The sequence below is a fragment of the Paramisgurnus dabryanus genome, chromosome 14, assembly GCF_030506205.2.
Source record: "Paramisgurnus dabryanus chromosome 14, PD_genome_1.1, whole genome shotgun sequence".
NCBI classification, from domain to species: domain Eukaryota; kingdom Metazoa; phylum Chordata; class Actinopteri; order Cypriniformes; family Cobitidae; genus Paramisgurnus; species Paramisgurnus dabryanus.
Window position 1 is genome coordinate 10,092,769 of NC_133350.1, and position 19,074 is coordinate 10,111,842.

Here is a 19,074-nt window from a genome sequence, read left to right on the forward strand (position 1 = left end):
TGGTTTTCTCATCTAGGATCAATTTTCTATATTTTATAAAAATTTGCTTAGTTTGTTGAGGAGAGGTGTGCAATTATTTTTATGTGTTAGAAAAAAAATGACCCTGGACCACAAAACCATAATTATAAGACGCACGGGTATATTTGTAGCAATAACCAACAATACATTATATGGGTCAAAAATCTCAAAACTCAGGATATTAAGTAAAGATCATGTCCATAAAGATATTTTGTAAATTTTCTATCATGAATATCAAAAATGTATTTATCATTAGTAATATGTGTTGCTAAGGACTTCATTTGGACAAATTTAACCCTTTCCCCGCCATCGATGAATTATTATGTTAATTTGCAATACCGCGAGATCCACTAGATCCACTTACCCAATTTATGAAAAAACTGAAGCAAAAACGTAATTTACGAATTTTAAACTCAGTGTATGTTTTAATAATTGTTCTGAATCTGATCTCTAACATAATTCCTTAACAAAAATGCAATTATTTGTGCATTTTTTGCAAAAAAAAAAAATAAAATATTTTTTAAAGAAAAGGATGTAGATAGACTTTTCTCGTTTTGTTTGTTTGCTTGAAAGCAGAGGGTCTGTTCTTTCATTTAATATATTTGTATGTTTATATATTTAGATGAAAATTTTCCTTGAAGGTATTTTGTGAAACGTTTTTGAAAAATTAAAATATAATGCTGGTGGGCAACTTTTCAAAAATGGCTTAAAAAAGGCAATTTTTTGCACCCTCAGATTTCAGATGTCCAAATAGTTCAATCTCGGCCAATTACAAATAAAATATAAATCTCAATTTCAATTGACCCTTATGACTGGTTTTGTGGTGCATAGTCACAAATGGGCAATAAATGGTTTCAAGGGGGGCAGTACCCTTTCAAAAAAATCCTAATATGCAGTGGTGTAGTGCAGGGTATGCGCAGGTATGTGCAGTATACCCACTTCTTTAGTAGATGGCATGGGGTATACCCACTTCTAAATTTGAAAAATTTAATTAATAATATTAATTTCATAATGATCCTTATGCTGAAAACTCTAGCAGCAGAAGTTAAATGACAATAGCGGCCCATTTTGGAGTGAACGAAATATGCAAGACTGGTCTTACACATCACTGTTAACCTTAGTTTGGCTGCTTTAAATAAAATGGGGGCAAAAATTATAACCCACGTTTCCAGGCACCACTATACCACTGCTAATATGTAGCATTTAAGTACAGATATGTATACACTTGGTACCTAATATGTATCTTTAGGATAATAATGTGCACTCTTTGGTACCTCCGAGGTATTATTATGAAAATTTCCTTTTTTTAAAAAGGGTACATTCCCTATTTTTCTACCATTTTATCAGACAGTGTATAATTTAGGAGATCATTTCTGTACAGAGCACCCACGGAAGTTTAATTGGTTTTAAATCTCTTAAAACTTCGTATGATTCATTGTTTTACCACCAGTTACATTAGCAGTAAAAGCAGCCCATCTGTTTACCTTTACGAATAAGAGATGAAGTGAGATCTGATGTCCATGTTCCACTGTCTGGGTTCTGCTCTGTAATGCAAACTCAGCTCAGGCGGTCCCTGTCGAACGCTTCAGTGCCGTTCTGACAGATTCTGCTTCCTGTTGGCCGCGGCATCTAAGAAACGAATGCATTGACAGGCAACTGGAATATCAACATCTGTCCATGAGCTCTGAGAGACAGCGGACAAGTGATGCCTGAGGCGTTAATGACCACATGAGATTCTCCAGACACCCCACACATATTAACAACAAAGAGCATGCTTCATCTTTAGATATACTTAAGCGATCTGCTATAAAAATCTGCTTTTGCAAACATATATGTGACCCTGGGCCACAAAACCAGTCGTAAGTATATTATGTAAAGATCATGTTTCATGAAGATATTTGTCAAATAGATGCAGTTGAGTTTTTTTTGCACCCTTAGATTTCAGATGTTCAAATATTGTCCTATCAAACCATACATCAATGGAAAGCTATTTATTCAGCTTTCAGATGATTATATGATGATTAAAACCCTTATGACTGTAGGGTCACATAACATCAGATTTATAGATCATTCAATAGCCACATTTGAAATATTATAAAGGAATCATAATAAAAACGCTCCTCTATTCTCTCTTTTACTTTCATTTGCAGTTTTGTCTTGCCATTGACAGATTTAGCAGAGGTATGAATGTGAATCTGTGACACTGTTGAGAACTGCACTTGTCTAAATGAATCAGATTTACTCATTTTCACCTCCAGTGTCCCTCAGGCTTGAATTCACTGAGCTCTTTAAGCGTGTCTGTCAAAACCTGACATGTGACTACACCTCCCATGATCTCTAATGTTTGTCAGCTCAGAGATAAAACCAACCACTTCAGCCAAATCATTTTTGGAAAGGCCACTGATTTTTTTTTTTTATCAATTAATCGTGATTATGACCCGAAATGTAATTTGACTTGTGTTTTGTTACAAGAGATAGGTAAATATTTCCCCATATGAACTATAATATATTTTAATATTTACCTGTTATTGATTGCACATGTATTTGTTGCAGGTATTTAATACCACCACAATTTAGAATTTTTTTCTTCTCATTAAATGAAGAGCAAAACTTTTTTCTTGAACTTTTTTAAAGAGCACAGAGTTTTACAAAAAAGTTGCATGAAAAAACCCACAGCTGAGAATCAAACTTTGAGCAAAATGTTAAAGGCTTTTTCAATTGATGCTTTGTATTAAAAGCTTTGCTTTGGACTAAATGGAAAAATGTAAATGTGAAAGAAAATTGCTTAAGGCTTCCATGTCTCAGATATTTCTCCTGAGATAAAAAAAAACATTAAATCTCACAAATTTTACCTCAGGAATTTGAGGAGAGAACTTAAAGAATTAGTCAATTTTCTTAAAAAATAAAAATCCAGATCATTTACTCACCATGTCATCCAAAATGTCGATATCTTTCTTTGTTCAGTCGAGAAGATATTATGTTTTTGAGGAAAACATTCCAGGATTTTTCTCATTTTAATGAACTTTAATGGACTCCAACATGTAACAGTTTTAATGCAGTATAAAATTGCAATTTTACCAGAGTTTCAAAGGACTCTAAACGATCCCAAACGAGGCATAATCTTATCTAGCGAAACAATTGTCATTTTTGACAGGAAAAATAAAAAAATGCACTTTTAAACCACAACTTCTCATCTTTATCCGGTCCTGGCGCGACCTCGTGTAATTGCGTAATGACGTTGAAAGGTCACGTGTTACATATATGAAACGCACATTTGCGGACCATTTTAAACTGACACAAAGACATTAATTAGCATCATTCCACATACAACAACATCGGAACGGTCCTCTTTCTCCACACCTGTAAACACCACTGGGGCGTAGTTTCGCATTCGTCATCTGTGACCTCTTGACGAAGATTTCAATATCCAACACCATATCGGTTATAGATTATGCATACATTTGCTTCATACTATTTCAACAATTGTCTATTTTCTTTTTTTTATTTCCCTTTTCTTCATCTATTAAGCAACTTTTTGAGAAACATCTGAGACAAAGTTGAAACTTTGAAGCTTCAAATCCCATGAAGTTTTGAAACGTACCAGTGTGATTTTAAAGTGAACATTGAATGAATGTGAGTGAAATGTAAATAGCTGATAATAACTGGGCTTAAGGTTTATTTAAGCATCTGAACCACCTACTTGCGTTGGTGTGAATTCAGACACGGATTCCAGTCATTACCCAGAAGTCCCTGTAGATCTGCTAACATCATAATTTGCAGTGTAACTTAGACCTTCATCACCAGAACTCAGCTGGTAACTGTGGAAAAAATAAATATAAGAAAAAAATAATTTCTCATCATCATCATCATCGTCATAAAACACAAAGTTCAACAACAATACAGTTTTACAGCTCATGTAAAGCTATGATATAATAACATCATCTTTGCAATAACAGATTTTATAGTCACGATTTTATGAGTCTATGACTTTAAACAAAATAATTGGTTTCATGTCTGTTTATAGCTGAGAAATGAGTCAATTTTACTTTAAACTATATTTAAAGTGAAAAATTATAAATATCATTTAGATTTTGAAGGGCGCGTAATACCCTGAGGGAAACTTTCACCGTATGTAACATTATTATTATTGTGTGTGCTATCTCGAGTGATAAAAATTGTGTCTGCCTGAGCCACATGTAACTATGGCCTGAAACCATATAAGCTCAGATGAGAAAAATAACAAGACAGGGTAAAAGAAAGTGTGAGTCTTACCAAGCTTGCAGAGGGCATCTGTGGGTTACAGATGTCCTTGTTGAGACTTGGCTGGTAGACCCGTTTCGTTTCATCAGACTTGTTGGTTGTTTCAAGTATCTTGCTGCCTTATTTCTTATGGATTCTGTCTCAATACAAAAATCTCAGACTGACCTGATGATGGTGAGATGATCAGTGGCCAATTGCATAAACAGCTGCTAAGTATAGACCAGGGGTATCCAACCCTGCTCCTGATGAGCCCCCATCTTGCAGATTTTAGCTCCAACCCCAATCAAACACAGCCGAAGCAGTTAATCAAGGTGTACAGGGTTGCTTGATAATTACAGACAAGTGTGTAGGAGCTGGGTTGGAACTGAAGTCTGCTGGAAGGTAGCTCATCAGGAGCACCGGGTATAGACTGTGTCTTAAGAACTAGTCTGACTACTAGCAATTAGTTACAATCTTACTATCAGATTCAAATTAAAACAATCTATACCCTTTTATATAATTGACTTAAAAAAGTTAAGTCTTGAAGCAAAAAATAGATGACTACTTATAGCATTATTAGTCTAAGCAGTTTATGCATCCAGCCATAGATCTCCTGTTTATACTAAAACTTCACTTGTTTATTACAGTTAATAGCATAAAATTGGATGTTTGGAAATGTGTTTCATATGAGCAAACATACATAAACATATAAAACAAATATAAATAAGCATCTTAAAACCATTTTTGGTGAAACATCTAAGTGATCTCAATAGTTTAAATACCATCTTTATCCTAGACGTTTCTATTACAATTTGTTACAATTCATGATACAATTGTCGACATAAGAGACATAAGAAACAGAAATCTCTACATTTTAAAATAATATGTGACACTGCTGAGATTGCATCCAAAGCACTGGAAAGAAACATATGAGAATAACAAGAGATTTAAAGAAGATGAATAATAAGTCCTTGAAGAACAATAGGGTCCTCGTACCTCGGTGCTCATAACAAGAGGCTTAAGTTAAATATAATCTTTATTTAATGCCTCATGTATAATTTTGTATTTGTGTGTATGATGGCATTTCACAAAGGTGTTACTGCATAATGATCAATTATTTTTCTCTGTGTGCAGGTGGCAAACCTCCTCAGACTCTTCCAGATACCACAGATAAGTTATGCTTCCACTAGTGCCAAACTCAGCGACAAATCCCGTTACGATTATTTCGCCCGAACCGTCCCACCAGACTTCTATCAGGCCAAAGCCATGGCTGAAATCCTGCGCTACTTCAATTGGACCTACGTTTCCACCGTAGCCTCAGAGGGGGACTACGGTGAAACAGGCATCGACGCCTTTCAACAAGAGGCTCGGGTACGCCAAATCTGCATCGCAACTTCGGTAAAAGTCAGTCGCTCTGTTAACCGAGGGAACTATGAAAATGTAATCCGCTCGCTCCAGCAAAAAGCCAACGCCAAAGTGGTGGTCCTCTTCACCAAGAGCGAAGATGCCAGGGAACTGCTTTCCGCCGCAGCCAGAATGAACGCTACCTTTATTTGGGTGGCCAGCGACGGCTGGGGCGCACAGGAGAGTGTCGTCCACGGCAGCGAGAAGGCTGCCAATGGGGCTTTCACCATTGAGCTCGCTTCGTACTCTATCAGGGAGTTCGAGGACTATTTCACCAAGCTTACACCTGAACTCAACACAAGGAACCCGTGGTTCAGGGAATTCTGGGAGCACAGGTTCGGTTGCCGTATACATGAACACGGCTGTGCCACGAAGAGCCTAAGGAACGGGGCGTTTAAACCCGAATCAAAGATCATGTTTGTGGTGAATGCTGTCTACGCTATGGCCTATGCCCTGCACAACATGCGTCAAGCTGTTTGCCCCAACACCACAAAGGTGTGCGATGCTATGAAGCCAGGCAATGGGAAGAGGTTCTACCGGGAGTTTATTCTCAAGACGAAATTTGACGGTGAGTAGTAGTTAACTGCCGATTTAACCAATATTTGAGTCTTGAAGTGAAAGTTAATTTGTTAACCCATATCATTTAGTTTTTTGTTTTCCCCACTGGCAATATTGGATGTTATTAAATTTATAAACATGAAGCATTTCTTTTACCAATTTACCAAATAGCTACAATTTGTCTCCAACATAATCCAATCTCATATACAGAGTTAGTCAGTGCTTGTTATTATGTATTATTTTAAAGTGTACCTCTAGATTTATTTTAACAAAACATCTCTTCTTGACCTTTTCAGCTCCTTTCAGACCAGCCGACACTGAGAACGTGGTACGGTTCACCTCATTAGGAGACAGTTTGGGGCGCTACAACATCTTTTACTACCGCAAAGAGGACAACAAATTTGTCTATAAGAAAGTAGGTTACTGGTCACAGGGCTTAGTGCTGAATACCAGTGTGGTAAACTGGGCTACTGGGGTTGTCCCTACATCCCAATGTAGTGACCCATGCCATCCCAATGAGGCTAAAAGCATGCAACCTGGCGATGTGTGCTGTTGGATTTGCATCCCGTGCCAACCTCACCAGTATCTTCTAGATGAATTTACCTGTATGGACTGTGGTTTTGGTGAGTGGCCCCTTGCCAACCTGACCGGTTGCTACGAGCTTCCAGAAGAGTACATCCACTGGTCAGACGCTTGGGCGGTGGGACCAGTCACAATTGCTTGTTTGGGAATGCTATGCACGCTTGCGGTAGCTGGAGTTTTCCTACGCAACAATGACACCCCGGTGGTGAAAGCTAGCGGTCGAGAACTCTCATACATCCTGCTGTCTGGTGTACTCATGTGCTATGCCATGACCTTTATCTACATCGCTAAACCCTCTGCATTCGTGTGCGCCCTCCGACGTCTCGGACTCGGCACTTCTTTCGCCGTCTGCTACTCAGCTTTGCTGACCAAGACCAATAGGATTGCTCGAATCTTCGGTGGGGCAAGGGATAGTGCCCAGCGACCACGATTCATCAGCCCTGCCTCTCAGGTTGCGATCTGTGCCGTGTTGATTTCAGCCCAGTTGTTGGTTGCCCTCGTCTGGCTCCTGGTAGAGGCACCTGGGGTGAGGAAAGAAGTGGGCCCAGATAGGAGAGATGTGGTCACTTTGAAATGTAACAGTTTGGACTCGAGCATGCTGGTGTCACTTACCTACAACTGCATCCTTATCATTCTCTGCACCTTCTACGCCTTCAAGACCCGGAAGTGTCCGGAAAACTTCAACGAGGCCAAGTTCATAGGCTTCACTATGTACACCACTTGCATTATCTGGTTGGCCTTTCAGCCCATCTTCTACGTCACAGCTAGTGACTACAGAGTAAGTACGGTTTAAGGTTTGGTTAATGCTTAAGTTTTTTTGTATGGCCTGCATGGCCACATAACACTGTTTTGTGATTGTTTGGTGTTATGCTACTTAACTAATCCAGATAAACATGTTTATGTTTATTAAACCATTATGGTAGCTACAAATGCCCAGCTTGAGACTAATGCATTTACAGTTTTGTATTATAAATGTAACAGAAGGCAAAACTTAAAAAAATGCAACTGTAAATGCATCACCACTACACATAAACATGTTAGGAGATAAGCGCTAATGCTAATTACAAACAACAACACGTACTGTAGTTGTCATCAAAGGTGCTCAAACTTCCCTTTTAACTTAAAAAAACTCATAAAACCCAAGACTGACTTTAATCTTGGTAAAGTTTTCTGCAAGTCACAACGACAAACATGAGATTACTTCAAGTGCTCTCAAGGATCTATAAACCAGACAAACTTATTGTCCTGGTGCGAACATGCAGCAAAGCGACGCAACTGTCTAGTCAATAAACAAACACTATGTGAGGGATGAGGACTGCCTGTCGCATTTCATCAAGAGTCTGTCATTGCCGTCGGGCCAGAGATGTCAGAGCCTTGTTAGCGACACGGTAAACACGGTTATCAAGAACGACCTCAGGCTAAAAGAGAGGCCATTTCTGCACCACATCAGCAAACTATTTCAAAAACAACACAATTCATCTACAAAGAAATATTCTCGGCTTAGTTTGTTTTTTTTTGTTTTTTTTGGCCCGCCACCACCCCCCCTCTTCGGAGGACAACTTTTTTTTAGTTTGTTGATGTTTATATCAGTATGCTTTCTTGGTGAGAGCCAGTTAACCTTTGAAATGAGGGGAGATGGGATCATATTTGAAAGTTGAGTGTCAGGCAATTGATTGAAAGATTTATTTAGCCAAAGACTGAATAAGGGTATTTCTTTCTTTCTTTATACTATTCCAGCATCTATGGCTATATTCATGGCAAGAACTCGTTAATCTATACATTGATCCATACACTATTGTGGGGAGGGTCAATTTTGTATGTCCAATTTACCTAACGTTCATGTACGTTTAGTACCCGGAGTAAACCCACACTGACACAGGGAGAGCATGCAAACTCCACAGAAAACGCCACCTGCCCTAGCCGGGGCCTGAACTAGGGACCTTCTTGCGGTGAGGCAACAGTGTGCTACCCACTGAGCCAACCCAATTAGGGTATTTCTAAACCATCTGTGGACCCCATTTACTTTCATAGTAGGAAAAAAGATTAATATGAAAGTAAATGGGGTCCACGAATGGTTTGGTTACAAACATTTCTCAAAATATCTTCCATATCAAAATATGCCGGTTTGTAACAACACTAAAGTGAGTAAATGACAGAATTTTCATTTTTGGGTGAACTATCCCTTTAATCTAAACCATGCCTGGGAAACCGCCCCATGGTGCTCCTGAAAAACAATAACCCCCTCCCCAACATCACAGGGCAAAAGCAAATCAGACTAAAACGTAATAATGTGAGCGTACGAATTAGCCTCCTCTAAGTATGAATTGCCATGAGATAAATGTACTGTATGAGTTAACAGTCTGAGACACTGTAACTTAAGATGTTAAAACTGCTTATCCCTATACAGGTACAGACCACAACCATGTGCATCTCCGTCAGTCTGAGCGGCTCTGTGGTCCTCGGTTGCCTTTTTGCCCCCAAGATCCACATCATTCTTTTCCAGCCGCAGAAGAACGTGACAAATCTGAGGGCCAAAGACAACCGCTTTTCCAGCGTCGCCACCACCGCACCGAGCTCCACTTATTCACAAGGTGAGCATATTTGCCAAGGTTTGATCCAAAATACTCTATCTATATCCTATACATTACAAAATGCCTACACAAGTTTATTAACTTTTAGTCATCGATGCATAACACCTTCAGTTTTTTTATTTTATTTATCACATTTAAAGGGACATTCCACTTTTTTGATAATATGCTAATTATATACTCTCATTCTGGCGTAATAATTGAAGACTTTGCTGCTGTAACATGGCTGCAGCAGGCGCAATGATATTACGCAGCAGCTGAAAATAGTCCCATTAGTAACTTTCAATGACAGGGGACTATTTTCGGGCACTACGTAATATCACTTCGCCTGCTGCAGCCATGTTACGGCAGCAAAGTCCTTGATTATTTCGGCAGAATGAGAGTATAGTTCCTAGCCATATCTGCCTCGAAAATCACAGCTTTTAATTTTCGGTCAATCATAGTACACGATGTAACTACAGAAGAGTCAAGTTTTAAATAGGAAAAATATCTTAACTTTTTGGTTATTTTTTAGCGCGATGCTAATGGTCTAATCAGATTCAATGCATTATGCTAAGCTATGCCAAAAGTGGTACCGCCAGACCCAGAGATCAGCTGAATGGATTCCAAAACAGTAAAAATCAAATGTTTAACTCTAGGGGAGCTGGAAAATGAGCATATTTTCAAAAAAAGTGGAGTGTACCTTTAATAACTAATATACCTGAGCTTCTGAAATATTTGTAGATGATGATCATACAATGACTGTGACTTATATCTCAATTTAGGTTTATCTGACTGAAAACTTTTAAGTAAACATATTTCCACAGCTTCTGCCTCTACCATAGTCCCGACGGTGTGCAATGGAAGAGAAGTGGTGGACTCTACAACATCCTCCTTGTGAATATAAACACATTACAGCAGGATAAGCCAATTTTATATCATTTCAGCAAATGAGGCTTTGAATGCAATCCTGCTCTACACTCAATCGTGGTTCATCTGATCCTGCTAAAAAATGAACTACATGGACACTTCGAAGTCATTCATGGTGGTCGTCCAAACATGGTCGACACCAAATTCACCAAGCATGTTTTTTGTGTTTGTTATACAGTAAAGCTGTCGTCTATGATCGAATCTTGATCTTTAGGAGCCCATTTAAATGTGACACAATATTATGCCACAGTAGCCCAGAAGGTTTGACACTGGATAAAACCATTTTACAGAAATGAATGTACTGGCGATATGTACTCTAGTTTTTTGTACACTACAAAAATATTAACAAGTGTAATGTTAACAGTAGGTTTGAGTTCTCTATATAACAAAATTGAGAAATCACTTCAAATGCTTTAATACTCGTACAGTCTCGCATTACTGAGCAGGCGTGATGTACATGCAACCAATCCAGTGAGACTTGCACAAAATATTATAATGTGACTTATGTACCTGAGGGTATGTGATTTTTAGATGCTGTATTCTCAGTAAATGGGAGACTGTAACACATTTGGGTTTTAGTTCAGTGGTAACATTGTAAACTTTCATTCAGAGATGAGTTGATCGTCCTTATAGTGTTGTGATGTTTGATCCTCATGGAATAGTTTAGGTGTAAAGATGGAAAGTAACTATATTTCCGTTTGTTTTTACTCGATTGCATTAAAGGGACAGTTCACCCAAAAATGAAAATAATGTCATTAATGACTCACCCCTCATGTCGTTCCAAACTCGTAAGACCTCCGTTCATTTTCTAAACACAGTTTAAGATGTTTTAGATTTAGTCCGAGAGCTTGTTGACCTTTAATTGAAAATCTACGCACGGTATACTGTCCATGTACAGAAAGGTAATAAAAACATCATCAAAGTAGTCCATGTGACATCAGTGGGTCAGTTAGAATGTGTTGAAGCATCGAAAATACATTTTGGTGCAAAAATTAAAAAAATTGTGACGTTATTCAGCATTGTCTTCTCGCATGCACGAGACTAAAGTCACGTGACTGCAGTGACGTGGCTGACGTGTTATCTGGTGCCCCCCAGATTTTTGTTTGTGCGCCCGGGCTTCGTTTACAGTCTGAGGGAGACGCACGCTATAAGTTTGAAAAAAAAACTTTGCAAACACGTCTGAGGATAACATCTCATCCGCGTCACTGCAGTCTTGTGACTTTGGTCTTGCGCATGCGCTTCACAACAGACGCGGAAGAGAAGACAATGCTAAATAAAGTCGTAATTTTTGTTATTTTTGGACCAAAATGTATTTTTAATGCTTCAACACATTCTAACTGACCCACTGATGTCACATGGACTACTTTGATGATGTTTTTATTACCTTTCCGGACATGGACAGTATACCGTACGTAGATTTTCAATGAAGGGTCAACAAGCTCTCGGACTAAATATAAAACATCTTAAACTGATGTGTTCCGAAGATGAACGGAGGTCTTACGAGTTTGGAACGACATGAGGGTGAGTCTTTAATGACATTACTTTCATTTTTGGGTAAACTATCCCTTTAAATCCCTAGTGGTCAGTTTTGAAAAAAGTATATGATGCAAATGTTTTAATGTGAACTTTGGTGAAGTGTGTTATTATTGTATAATATGTAAATAAATTCTTTTTAAAAAATAGCAGACGTCTTCATGTTTGGTGGTCAATAGCCACCATATAATTCAAATTGTAGCATTGAACTGCAAATCAAAACATAAATTTAATCGCACTTAGATTTTTGTCTTTTACATCACGTCATGTAAAACAAAGAAAAAAAAACATCTCCACATTTGGGTTCATTCATCCACACGAGGGTGCGCTATTGAACAACTTCTGGCTCTTTTGTTTGTCTTTTAAGGGGAATGATATAAAGTCCGTTTTTAGCCTCCTTTATTCTCCACCAACGGCCCAATCTGACAAAGACAGAAAAAAGCAAAACACACTCAATTCAGGAATATAAATGAAAAAATGAACGTGTGTGAATAATGCATTTTAGGAAAAGCAAAATTTGCCAATGACATTAGTGCCATCTAGTGGTAGCAAACCATTACTACACTGCATGCTTTGAGCGTACAGATGACTCGATAAATGTGTTAAACTATAAAAAATAAATAATACACGTGCAAATAAATAAATATTTATATAACCTTTCATTTTATTTTTGAAAAATAAAACTCACCTGTGCTCCTGTCCAACTCCTGCCACGAGAAACTTCCCAGAATTAGAGAACTTCAGGCTGTTTATGAATCCCGTCTAAATAAAGTGACGAGCATTCATTAACATTCATAACAGTTTGCTATTATCGCACAAGGTTACACACACATGCAAACTGAAGTGGCACAGACATTGTGCAAATATTGTGGTTTAATGAACTGATAAATTATTCATTCTCTTCACATGAAGTACCATCCATGTAAACACACAATGGTAGTCAGACTGGCACTAACCAGTCTAAATACCCTATATAGCTTTATAATACTCACCACCGGGATGCTGAAGAGAGGCTCCAGGCCTCTGAATCCCTGTCCACACTTCCAAAGCTTCACTGATGAATTATGGGAGCCTGTGGGGGACAACAATGCTTGATGTTAATCAGGTGCTTGTATTGCAGTCTCGGATGGAAATACTGAACGCATACAGCTTGTGAACGAGGTCATAGTGGACTGAGAGGTTTATGAAGGGAATTTTGTGCAATTGTGTGTGTGTGCACCTGAGGCACCTGACGCAACGGTGTCCGAGTTGTGCAACGCCGCCACGGACGACACCCAGTAAGGTTGCTCCAGACCTGTGTTGCCATGGCTACCGTGGGCTTGCTTCACCGTGCTCACCGGCTTCTTTTTATTAACGGTCCACACAGACAAGGAGCTGTGAAATAAAGCAGAGGTGAATTGTAATTATATACCCGTTGAGGAAAAGTTTATTACAGAAATATAATTTAGTGAAGTGTGAGAGTTGAAAAACACAAAAGATAACCATGTGAAGCCAGCGCGCCACTATTTCTAAACTAGATGTGTTTACAATGAAGTCATATATATGGGTCAATGACGTGACGTATATTATTGTGTGTCTGTATGGTTCAATTAAGTGTAAAAGGGATTCATTTTTCAAAATAAATTTGCAGGTTACATGCATACATTCTCTTTTTTGAGAACCAAGTCTAAAATTTTTATTTTAGGTTTTATTTCATTTTGAAAGAATATTTGGGGAATAATTGCACAAATGTCAATTGGTGTAACTAGTATTTTTTAATGAAAATATAAATATATTCATAAAAAATGTGGAATAAAATATAATCATCTAGTTAAGTGTTATATGATTATTTTACATTCATTTTTACATCATTTGTCAAAGATTATTTAGAAAACAGAGCTGTTTTCAGCATATGTCAGGATAAATATTACAAATACATTAAAATTTACATGTAAAAATAACTACTAAAATGATATTTTAAATGTATTTATTTTTTTTGTGGATAAAATATTTAATATTTCTCATTCTTTGGCGCAATTGGCGGTTACACCATTTGACATTTTCAGGTCCATTCAGTCTTAATTTTCATAAAAATGGTGCAAATGTAATTTTTTATTGTGCATATGTTTTCAGCATATGTCAGGACAAATATTACAAAAATGCATTAAAATTTACATTTAAAAATAACTAATAAAATGATATTTTAATTTTTTTTTTTTGGTGGATAAAATATTTAATATTTCTCATTCTTTGGCGCAATTGGCGGTTACACCATTCAGTCTTAATTTTCATAAAAATGGTGCAAATGTAATTTTTTATTGCATAAAATTAACATAAATACACTGTGCATTGAAATAAACCTGATGTGTGCTTTTAAAAAAAAATTTTTTTAAAGATTTTTTAATTTCTCATCTTGCCAAACCGTTTTTGTCACTGACCCATATACGTAGGATGCGTTTCTTTTAACGTGTTCATTTTTAGGAAGGTGTGCAGATGTACCAGTAAAGTTAAACGTACCCATCATCCCCTCCTGTAATCATGTGCTCTTCATTTATAAGCTGAATACAATCAATGGAGCTCCTTCAGACAGACAGAAGAGAAAAAATTCAAAAATTATGCATAATTTCGAATAAAACAGGAAGTTAGGATGTGACATATTTTGTGGCTCCACACAGCCAATAGCTATCACAGCCTGGAATCTGCTGAGAAGCTAAAGTGCAAATTCATGTCATTAAATTTGTTGATCATTATTATCGAAAGTGAGAGACCACAAGTTTTATATACATGAACTGTATGTCAATGTTTGTGCAAAGCATTGAAGCGATACTCCAGCCAAATATAGGGTGGCCATTCATGCCAGTTCCGCCGGACACGTCCCGAACATGTTATCGGGTGCGTTCTCCGGAAGTCGCGTTGGGCGACCGCATACGTCATCAAGGTTAAATATTTCGGGTTTGATTTCAGAAAAGCAACTGTTACATTTCAAGGTAAAAATGAAACTACAATGATTGTATGTCTTAAATAAATCTTAAATTTTCTAATGTATTTTAACTGAAATGTGAGAACCTCGATGACGTATGCGTACAAGCAACGCGACTTTCGGAGAGTGCACCCGAAAACATGTTCGGGATGTGTCCGGTGGAACTGGCACGAATGGCCACCCAAGCCAAATATCAAAATTATCCAATGATTAAGGGCACACTCACATTATCCAAACCAAACCAAACCATGCCCCAGCGCGATTGTCACCCCTCCCTACTCCCCCAGGTGCACGCACTCACACTGTACTTCTTATCGATCCGAGTCCGGGCGCGCTTTCGTCATTAAGATGCGATTGTTTTGAAAAAAGCAGGAAGTAAAGCTCTCTCTTAACACTGGAACCCACCGTAATGATAAGTCTGTGTTTTTTATTCGGAGTCGTTTGGTGCGCGATTACAGACAGCCCTCTCACATATCATCATGTTGCTTAGTTGATCTGTCACGTGTGCAGCTCGGACATTCATGTAACCCCGCTGCGCGCATCAAAAGGTTTTTACGGAGACAGATGAAGGTGAGTGGTCACGCAACTGAAGTCTTCACCTTTTGAATCGCGCTCAGGCGCGATTGCGCTCACACCACAGCCTTCCGCGCCTGAGCCCAAGTGAACCGCGCTCCGGCCCACCTCTGCAACCCGACCGCGGCGCGATTAACCAATCCGCGCCCGGGCACAGAACAGAGCGATCACACTAGTCAAACAAACCAGGCTTTGGGGGTCAAACGCGCCCGAGCGCGGTTTGGTTTGGATAGTGTAAGTGCGCCCTTAGTCACCCTCAAGCAATTCGAGATACATATGTCCATCATCTTTCAGACAAATACATTTGGAATATTTTAATAAATGTCCTGGCTCCTCCAAGCTTTATAATGGTAGAAAATAGGGATCAGGGAACAATTTCTGACTTTGAAGCCCAAAAAAATGCATCCATCTTTCACAGAAGTAATCCACATGGCTCCAATGGGTTAATAAAGGTCTTCTGCTGGTAATTGATGCAATTTTGTAAGAAAAATATCCATACTTTAAACTTTATAAACTGTATTAACTAGATTCCAGTAACGGTGCCATCTTGAACTCACGCGATTCACGAGAGTTTTAGCGTAGCGAGCGTTGATTGCCATGGGTACGTTGCGCAGTGACTCTCGTGGATCAAGTGAGTCCAAGATGGTATCGTTACCGGAAACTAGTTATTATAGTTTATAAAGTTTAAAATGTGGATATTTTTCGATTACCCACAAAATACCTTTATTAACCCCTGGGAGCCGTGTGGATTACTTCTGTAAAAGATTAATGCATATTTATGGGCTTTGAAGTCAGAAGTTGTTCCCCGTTTTCTCCCATTATATTACATACATATCATAAGCTCGGAAAAGCTCGGACATTTACTAAAATAACTCCAAATGTGTTTGTCTGAAAGATGATAGACATGCATTTCAGATTGCATGAGGATTAGTAAATCATGGGGAAATTTTAATATTTGGCAGAAGTATCGATTTAAGAGATTATAAAAAAAAAAATTAAGGTCATAATTGATATAAAGAACTACAAACATCCACATAAAGAAGCAAAAGAGCAATCGGCCAGCATAAAAACTCACTCGTGTCCGTGAAACACAAGCTGTGACTCTTCTGCAATCTTCCAGACTCTGACGGTTCGGTCTCTTCCTCCTGCGGTCACACATCTCTCTCTGCTCAAACAGTCCAACGCTGTGATTTTGTCCTGATGGCCAAACCTGAGGTGAGATAAACACACACAAATTAACCTCATCATGTATAAACCATACGGCGTTAACTTAGTTCTCTTTAATTCAAACATACAAAGTAGATGTACTCACAAGGTTTCTACATATGCGTTCTCTGCAACGTTCCACACTTTTACCGAGCGGTCATGTGATGCGCTGTAGAGGTCGTGGGTCCCTCTTCGAAATGCCAAACCCTGTAAAGAGAGATAAAAAGCTTTGTGATGGCCATCTGTAGGAATTCAGTATCAAATACAGTACAATAATAGTAAAGGAAAAAACGTGCATCTTTCTGCAAGACACAAAATAAAAGTGATTGAGATCGTTGCATTTTGTCTTTAGCACTGCAACCCCCCCAAAAGTTTTCAGAAATTTTTTTTTAACGTTTCCATAAGTCCTTAATATATAACCTCAGAGAAATTCAGGCATATACTTCAATGCAGCTTCCTCGTACAGCAGGGGTTATGTAAATATGTGCGCAGAACTGTAATTGGTACTGTCTGAACCAAAATTCACATTTGTCATGTAAAGTCATGCTGAGAGATTTAACAAGGACTCATGGCAGAGAATTAATGTGTATGTATGTTTATTTATATCTAAACCCAGTAAAATCTTTCACTTACAGATACAGCATCTCTATGGCCTCTTAACTTGTACAGGTGTTTACATGTTGCAGCATCCCAGATCATAATGAATCGATTCATGTCTCCAGTAGCCTGTTGGGTAGAGAGATGAAATCTTTTTAAATAACACAAGCATTTATTTTTAATTGAAGTGTAATCTATAAACTACCGATCAACAAGAATTCAGTCCACCATGCTCACCAGGTATTTCCCATCAGATGATATGGCCATACACAGCACATGAGATCTGTGTCCCACGTGTTGATCGTCTGTACCTTTATGTCCACGTGCGATCTTGTGCACCTTCTTTCCACTCTCCACCTCCCCTGAAAATACACATTATTACACAATAGTATCCATGCAAATCGAGCAATGATAGATTCTGTGAGTAAATATAACTCACATTTGATGATGGAGCAGTCTTTGCTTGCAGAAAAGATGTATTTTTCATCCGGGGTGATCACGAGACACGTGACCGACAGTTTGTGTCCTCTTAACAGCCGGATCTCTGCTGGATCAGGAGCTATGAGCTGATGATGAACAAACAAATAATATCAGCATCAAAGACAATTAAATGGAAATCTATAGTCATTGGAGGAAACAGAAATATCACTCACTTCTTTGGCTATCAGTCTTTGTAGCCGGCCTTTTTGTTCCAGCTGTGGTGAATAAAGGAAAAAATGGATTACTTAAAATAGATACTATCTGTTTTTTAAGGTATACACATTTACAACATGTTTATTGAATGAACATACCACATCCTCCTGGAGTCTTCCAGCTATCAGGTCGGTCTCAAAAGTTTCTTCTTCTGCTTTCTTCTCCTCTGCAAACACAAAGCAACTACTTTCAGATAGGCTGCATGTTACAGTCGCTCAATTGGTAGATCGTAGCATCAGCAACACCAAATCTAATGATTCGATTCCTATAAATTCACTACAGGTCAGGTTGGCTAAAAGCATTCATACAGTGTTTCTTTTTAGGTGTCAGATGTTTGAAAGTCTGATCTTACACACCTTCCTCTCTCAGCTGCTCCAGGTAAAGTTTTGCCAGACGAAGTTTCTTCTCCTGTGGCGTCTCCTCAATCTCATCATCTTCATTTTCAGCCTGTTGTCTATTTTGTGCTGAACTGTTGAAGATATACGAGATTAAAAAAGAGAAATGAGCACTTGATATCAGCATTCATTCAACTTAACACACTGAAGTTTATTAGTTACCTCTCGTTTTCCGAGTCACTCGATATTTCTTCGTTCATTCGTTTATTGAGCTTTTTTGATCTTCCTTTGCCATCGTCTGTATTACTCTACGACACAGAATTGCGACAATTGCTTTTGTTAAAATTGACAAGGGAAGGAAGACGTGTTATGAAGAACAAAAACAGAAACAACCACGTTATACTGTTTTTTCGAGTTAAAACGTAACGTACATACGGCATAGGAAACGTATACGTGTGCTACAAGCTAAGCAAAATCTTACCTTTCTTTTTAAAGCAGATGATTTATCTCCTTTATTAGGCACCGCTTTTTTCTTTATAAAGAAAGATGACATGGTGGAGGAGATTATCTGTTGTTTCTATGAAATAATTACTGCTAGTTTTAACTTGCAACTACTGTGGTAGCACTCACATGGTCTCAAACACATGCGGATTCTCGGATGTTACACATGTGAGCTTGCGCACCACAGCGCCCCTCGGTGGCGCGGCGGTATTATGAGCGACTCACAATTACTGTCCTACAGCAAATGTTCAAATACATTCTGGGATGACCTTTATATTTGGTTAAGTTTGAAATATGTAATACCTGACTTTAACTTTAAAACTATAAAATATTTGTCTTTTTCTTTGAATTACGATCATGAAATCTTGGTGAACAACAC

General features: G+C 38.3%; 2 protein-coding genes across 6 annotated transcripts in view; one reads left to right on the plus strand and one right to left on the minus strand.

The window, feature by feature from the left end:
- The window catches only part of grm2b (glutamate receptor, metabotropic 2b), a 29,049-nt gene extending 17,920 nt beyond the window's left edge, over window positions 1-11,129 (plus strand). For 3 of the 4 annotated variants that reach the window (XM_065240959.2, XM_065240961.2, XM_065240960.2), the window contains exons 3-6: window positions 5,392-6,229; window positions 6,516-7,579; window positions 9,209-9,392; window positions 10,196-11,128. In XM_065240959.2, the coding sequence (XP_065097031.1) occupies window positions 5,392-6,229; window positions 6,516-7,579; window positions 9,209-9,392; window positions 10,196-10,269 (2,160 nt within the window). In that variant the 3' untranslated portion in view covers window positions 10,270-11,128. Of the gene's footprint in view, window positions 1-5,391; window positions 6,230-6,515; window positions 7,580-9,208; window positions 9,393-10,153 lie in introns of all 4 variants that reach the window. The other variant, XM_065240962.1, reaches the window with a different exon arrangement.
- Window positions 11,130-11,989: 860 nt separating this feature from the next.
- Window positions 11,990-18,869, minus strand: rrp9 (ribosomal RNA processing 9, U3 small nucleolar RNA binding protein). Of its 2 annotated transcripts, none has more exons than XM_065242091.1 (15): window positions 18,676-18,869; window positions 18,417-18,502; window positions 18,216-18,328; window positions 17,958-18,025; window positions 17,820-17,861; window positions 17,606-17,732; window positions 17,404-17,528; window positions 17,203-17,295; window positions 16,676-16,776; window positions 16,439-16,573; window positions 14,328-14,390; window positions 13,060-13,205; window positions 12,824-12,903; window positions 12,520-12,593; window positions 11,990-12,253 (listed from the first exon to the last, which is right to left on the minus strand). In XM_065242091.1, the coding sequence occupies exons 1-15, from the start codon at window positions 18,745-18,747 to the stop codon at window positions 12,160-12,162; spliced, it is 1,419 nt and encodes a 472-aa protein (XP_065098163.1). In that variant the 5' UTR covers window positions 18,748-18,869; the 3' UTR covers window positions 11,990-12,159. The 2 variants fall into 2 exon arrangements, with proteins under 2 accessions (XP_065098163.1, XP_065098162.1); XM_065242090.1 differs by having other exon boundaries at window positions 13,051-13,205.
- Between the last annotated feature and the right edge of the window lie 205 nt (window positions 18,870-19,074).

Bases quoted from the DNA above. Each gene is read 5' to 3' on its own strand.
- rrp9 (XM_065242090.1), bottom strand. From the start codon at position 18,747: ATGTCATCTTTCTTTATAAAGAAAAAAGCGGTGCCTAATAAAGGAGAT. The intron at 18,329-18,416 runs GTAACTAATAAA...TATCTTCAACAG, and splicing joins AGTGACTCGGAAAACGAGAG to TTCAGCACAAAATAGACAAC. The intron at 12,254-12,519 runs GTGAGTTTTATT...TGTCTTTGTCAG, and splicing joins GGAGTTGGACAGGAGCACAG to ATTGGGCCGTTGGTGGAGAA.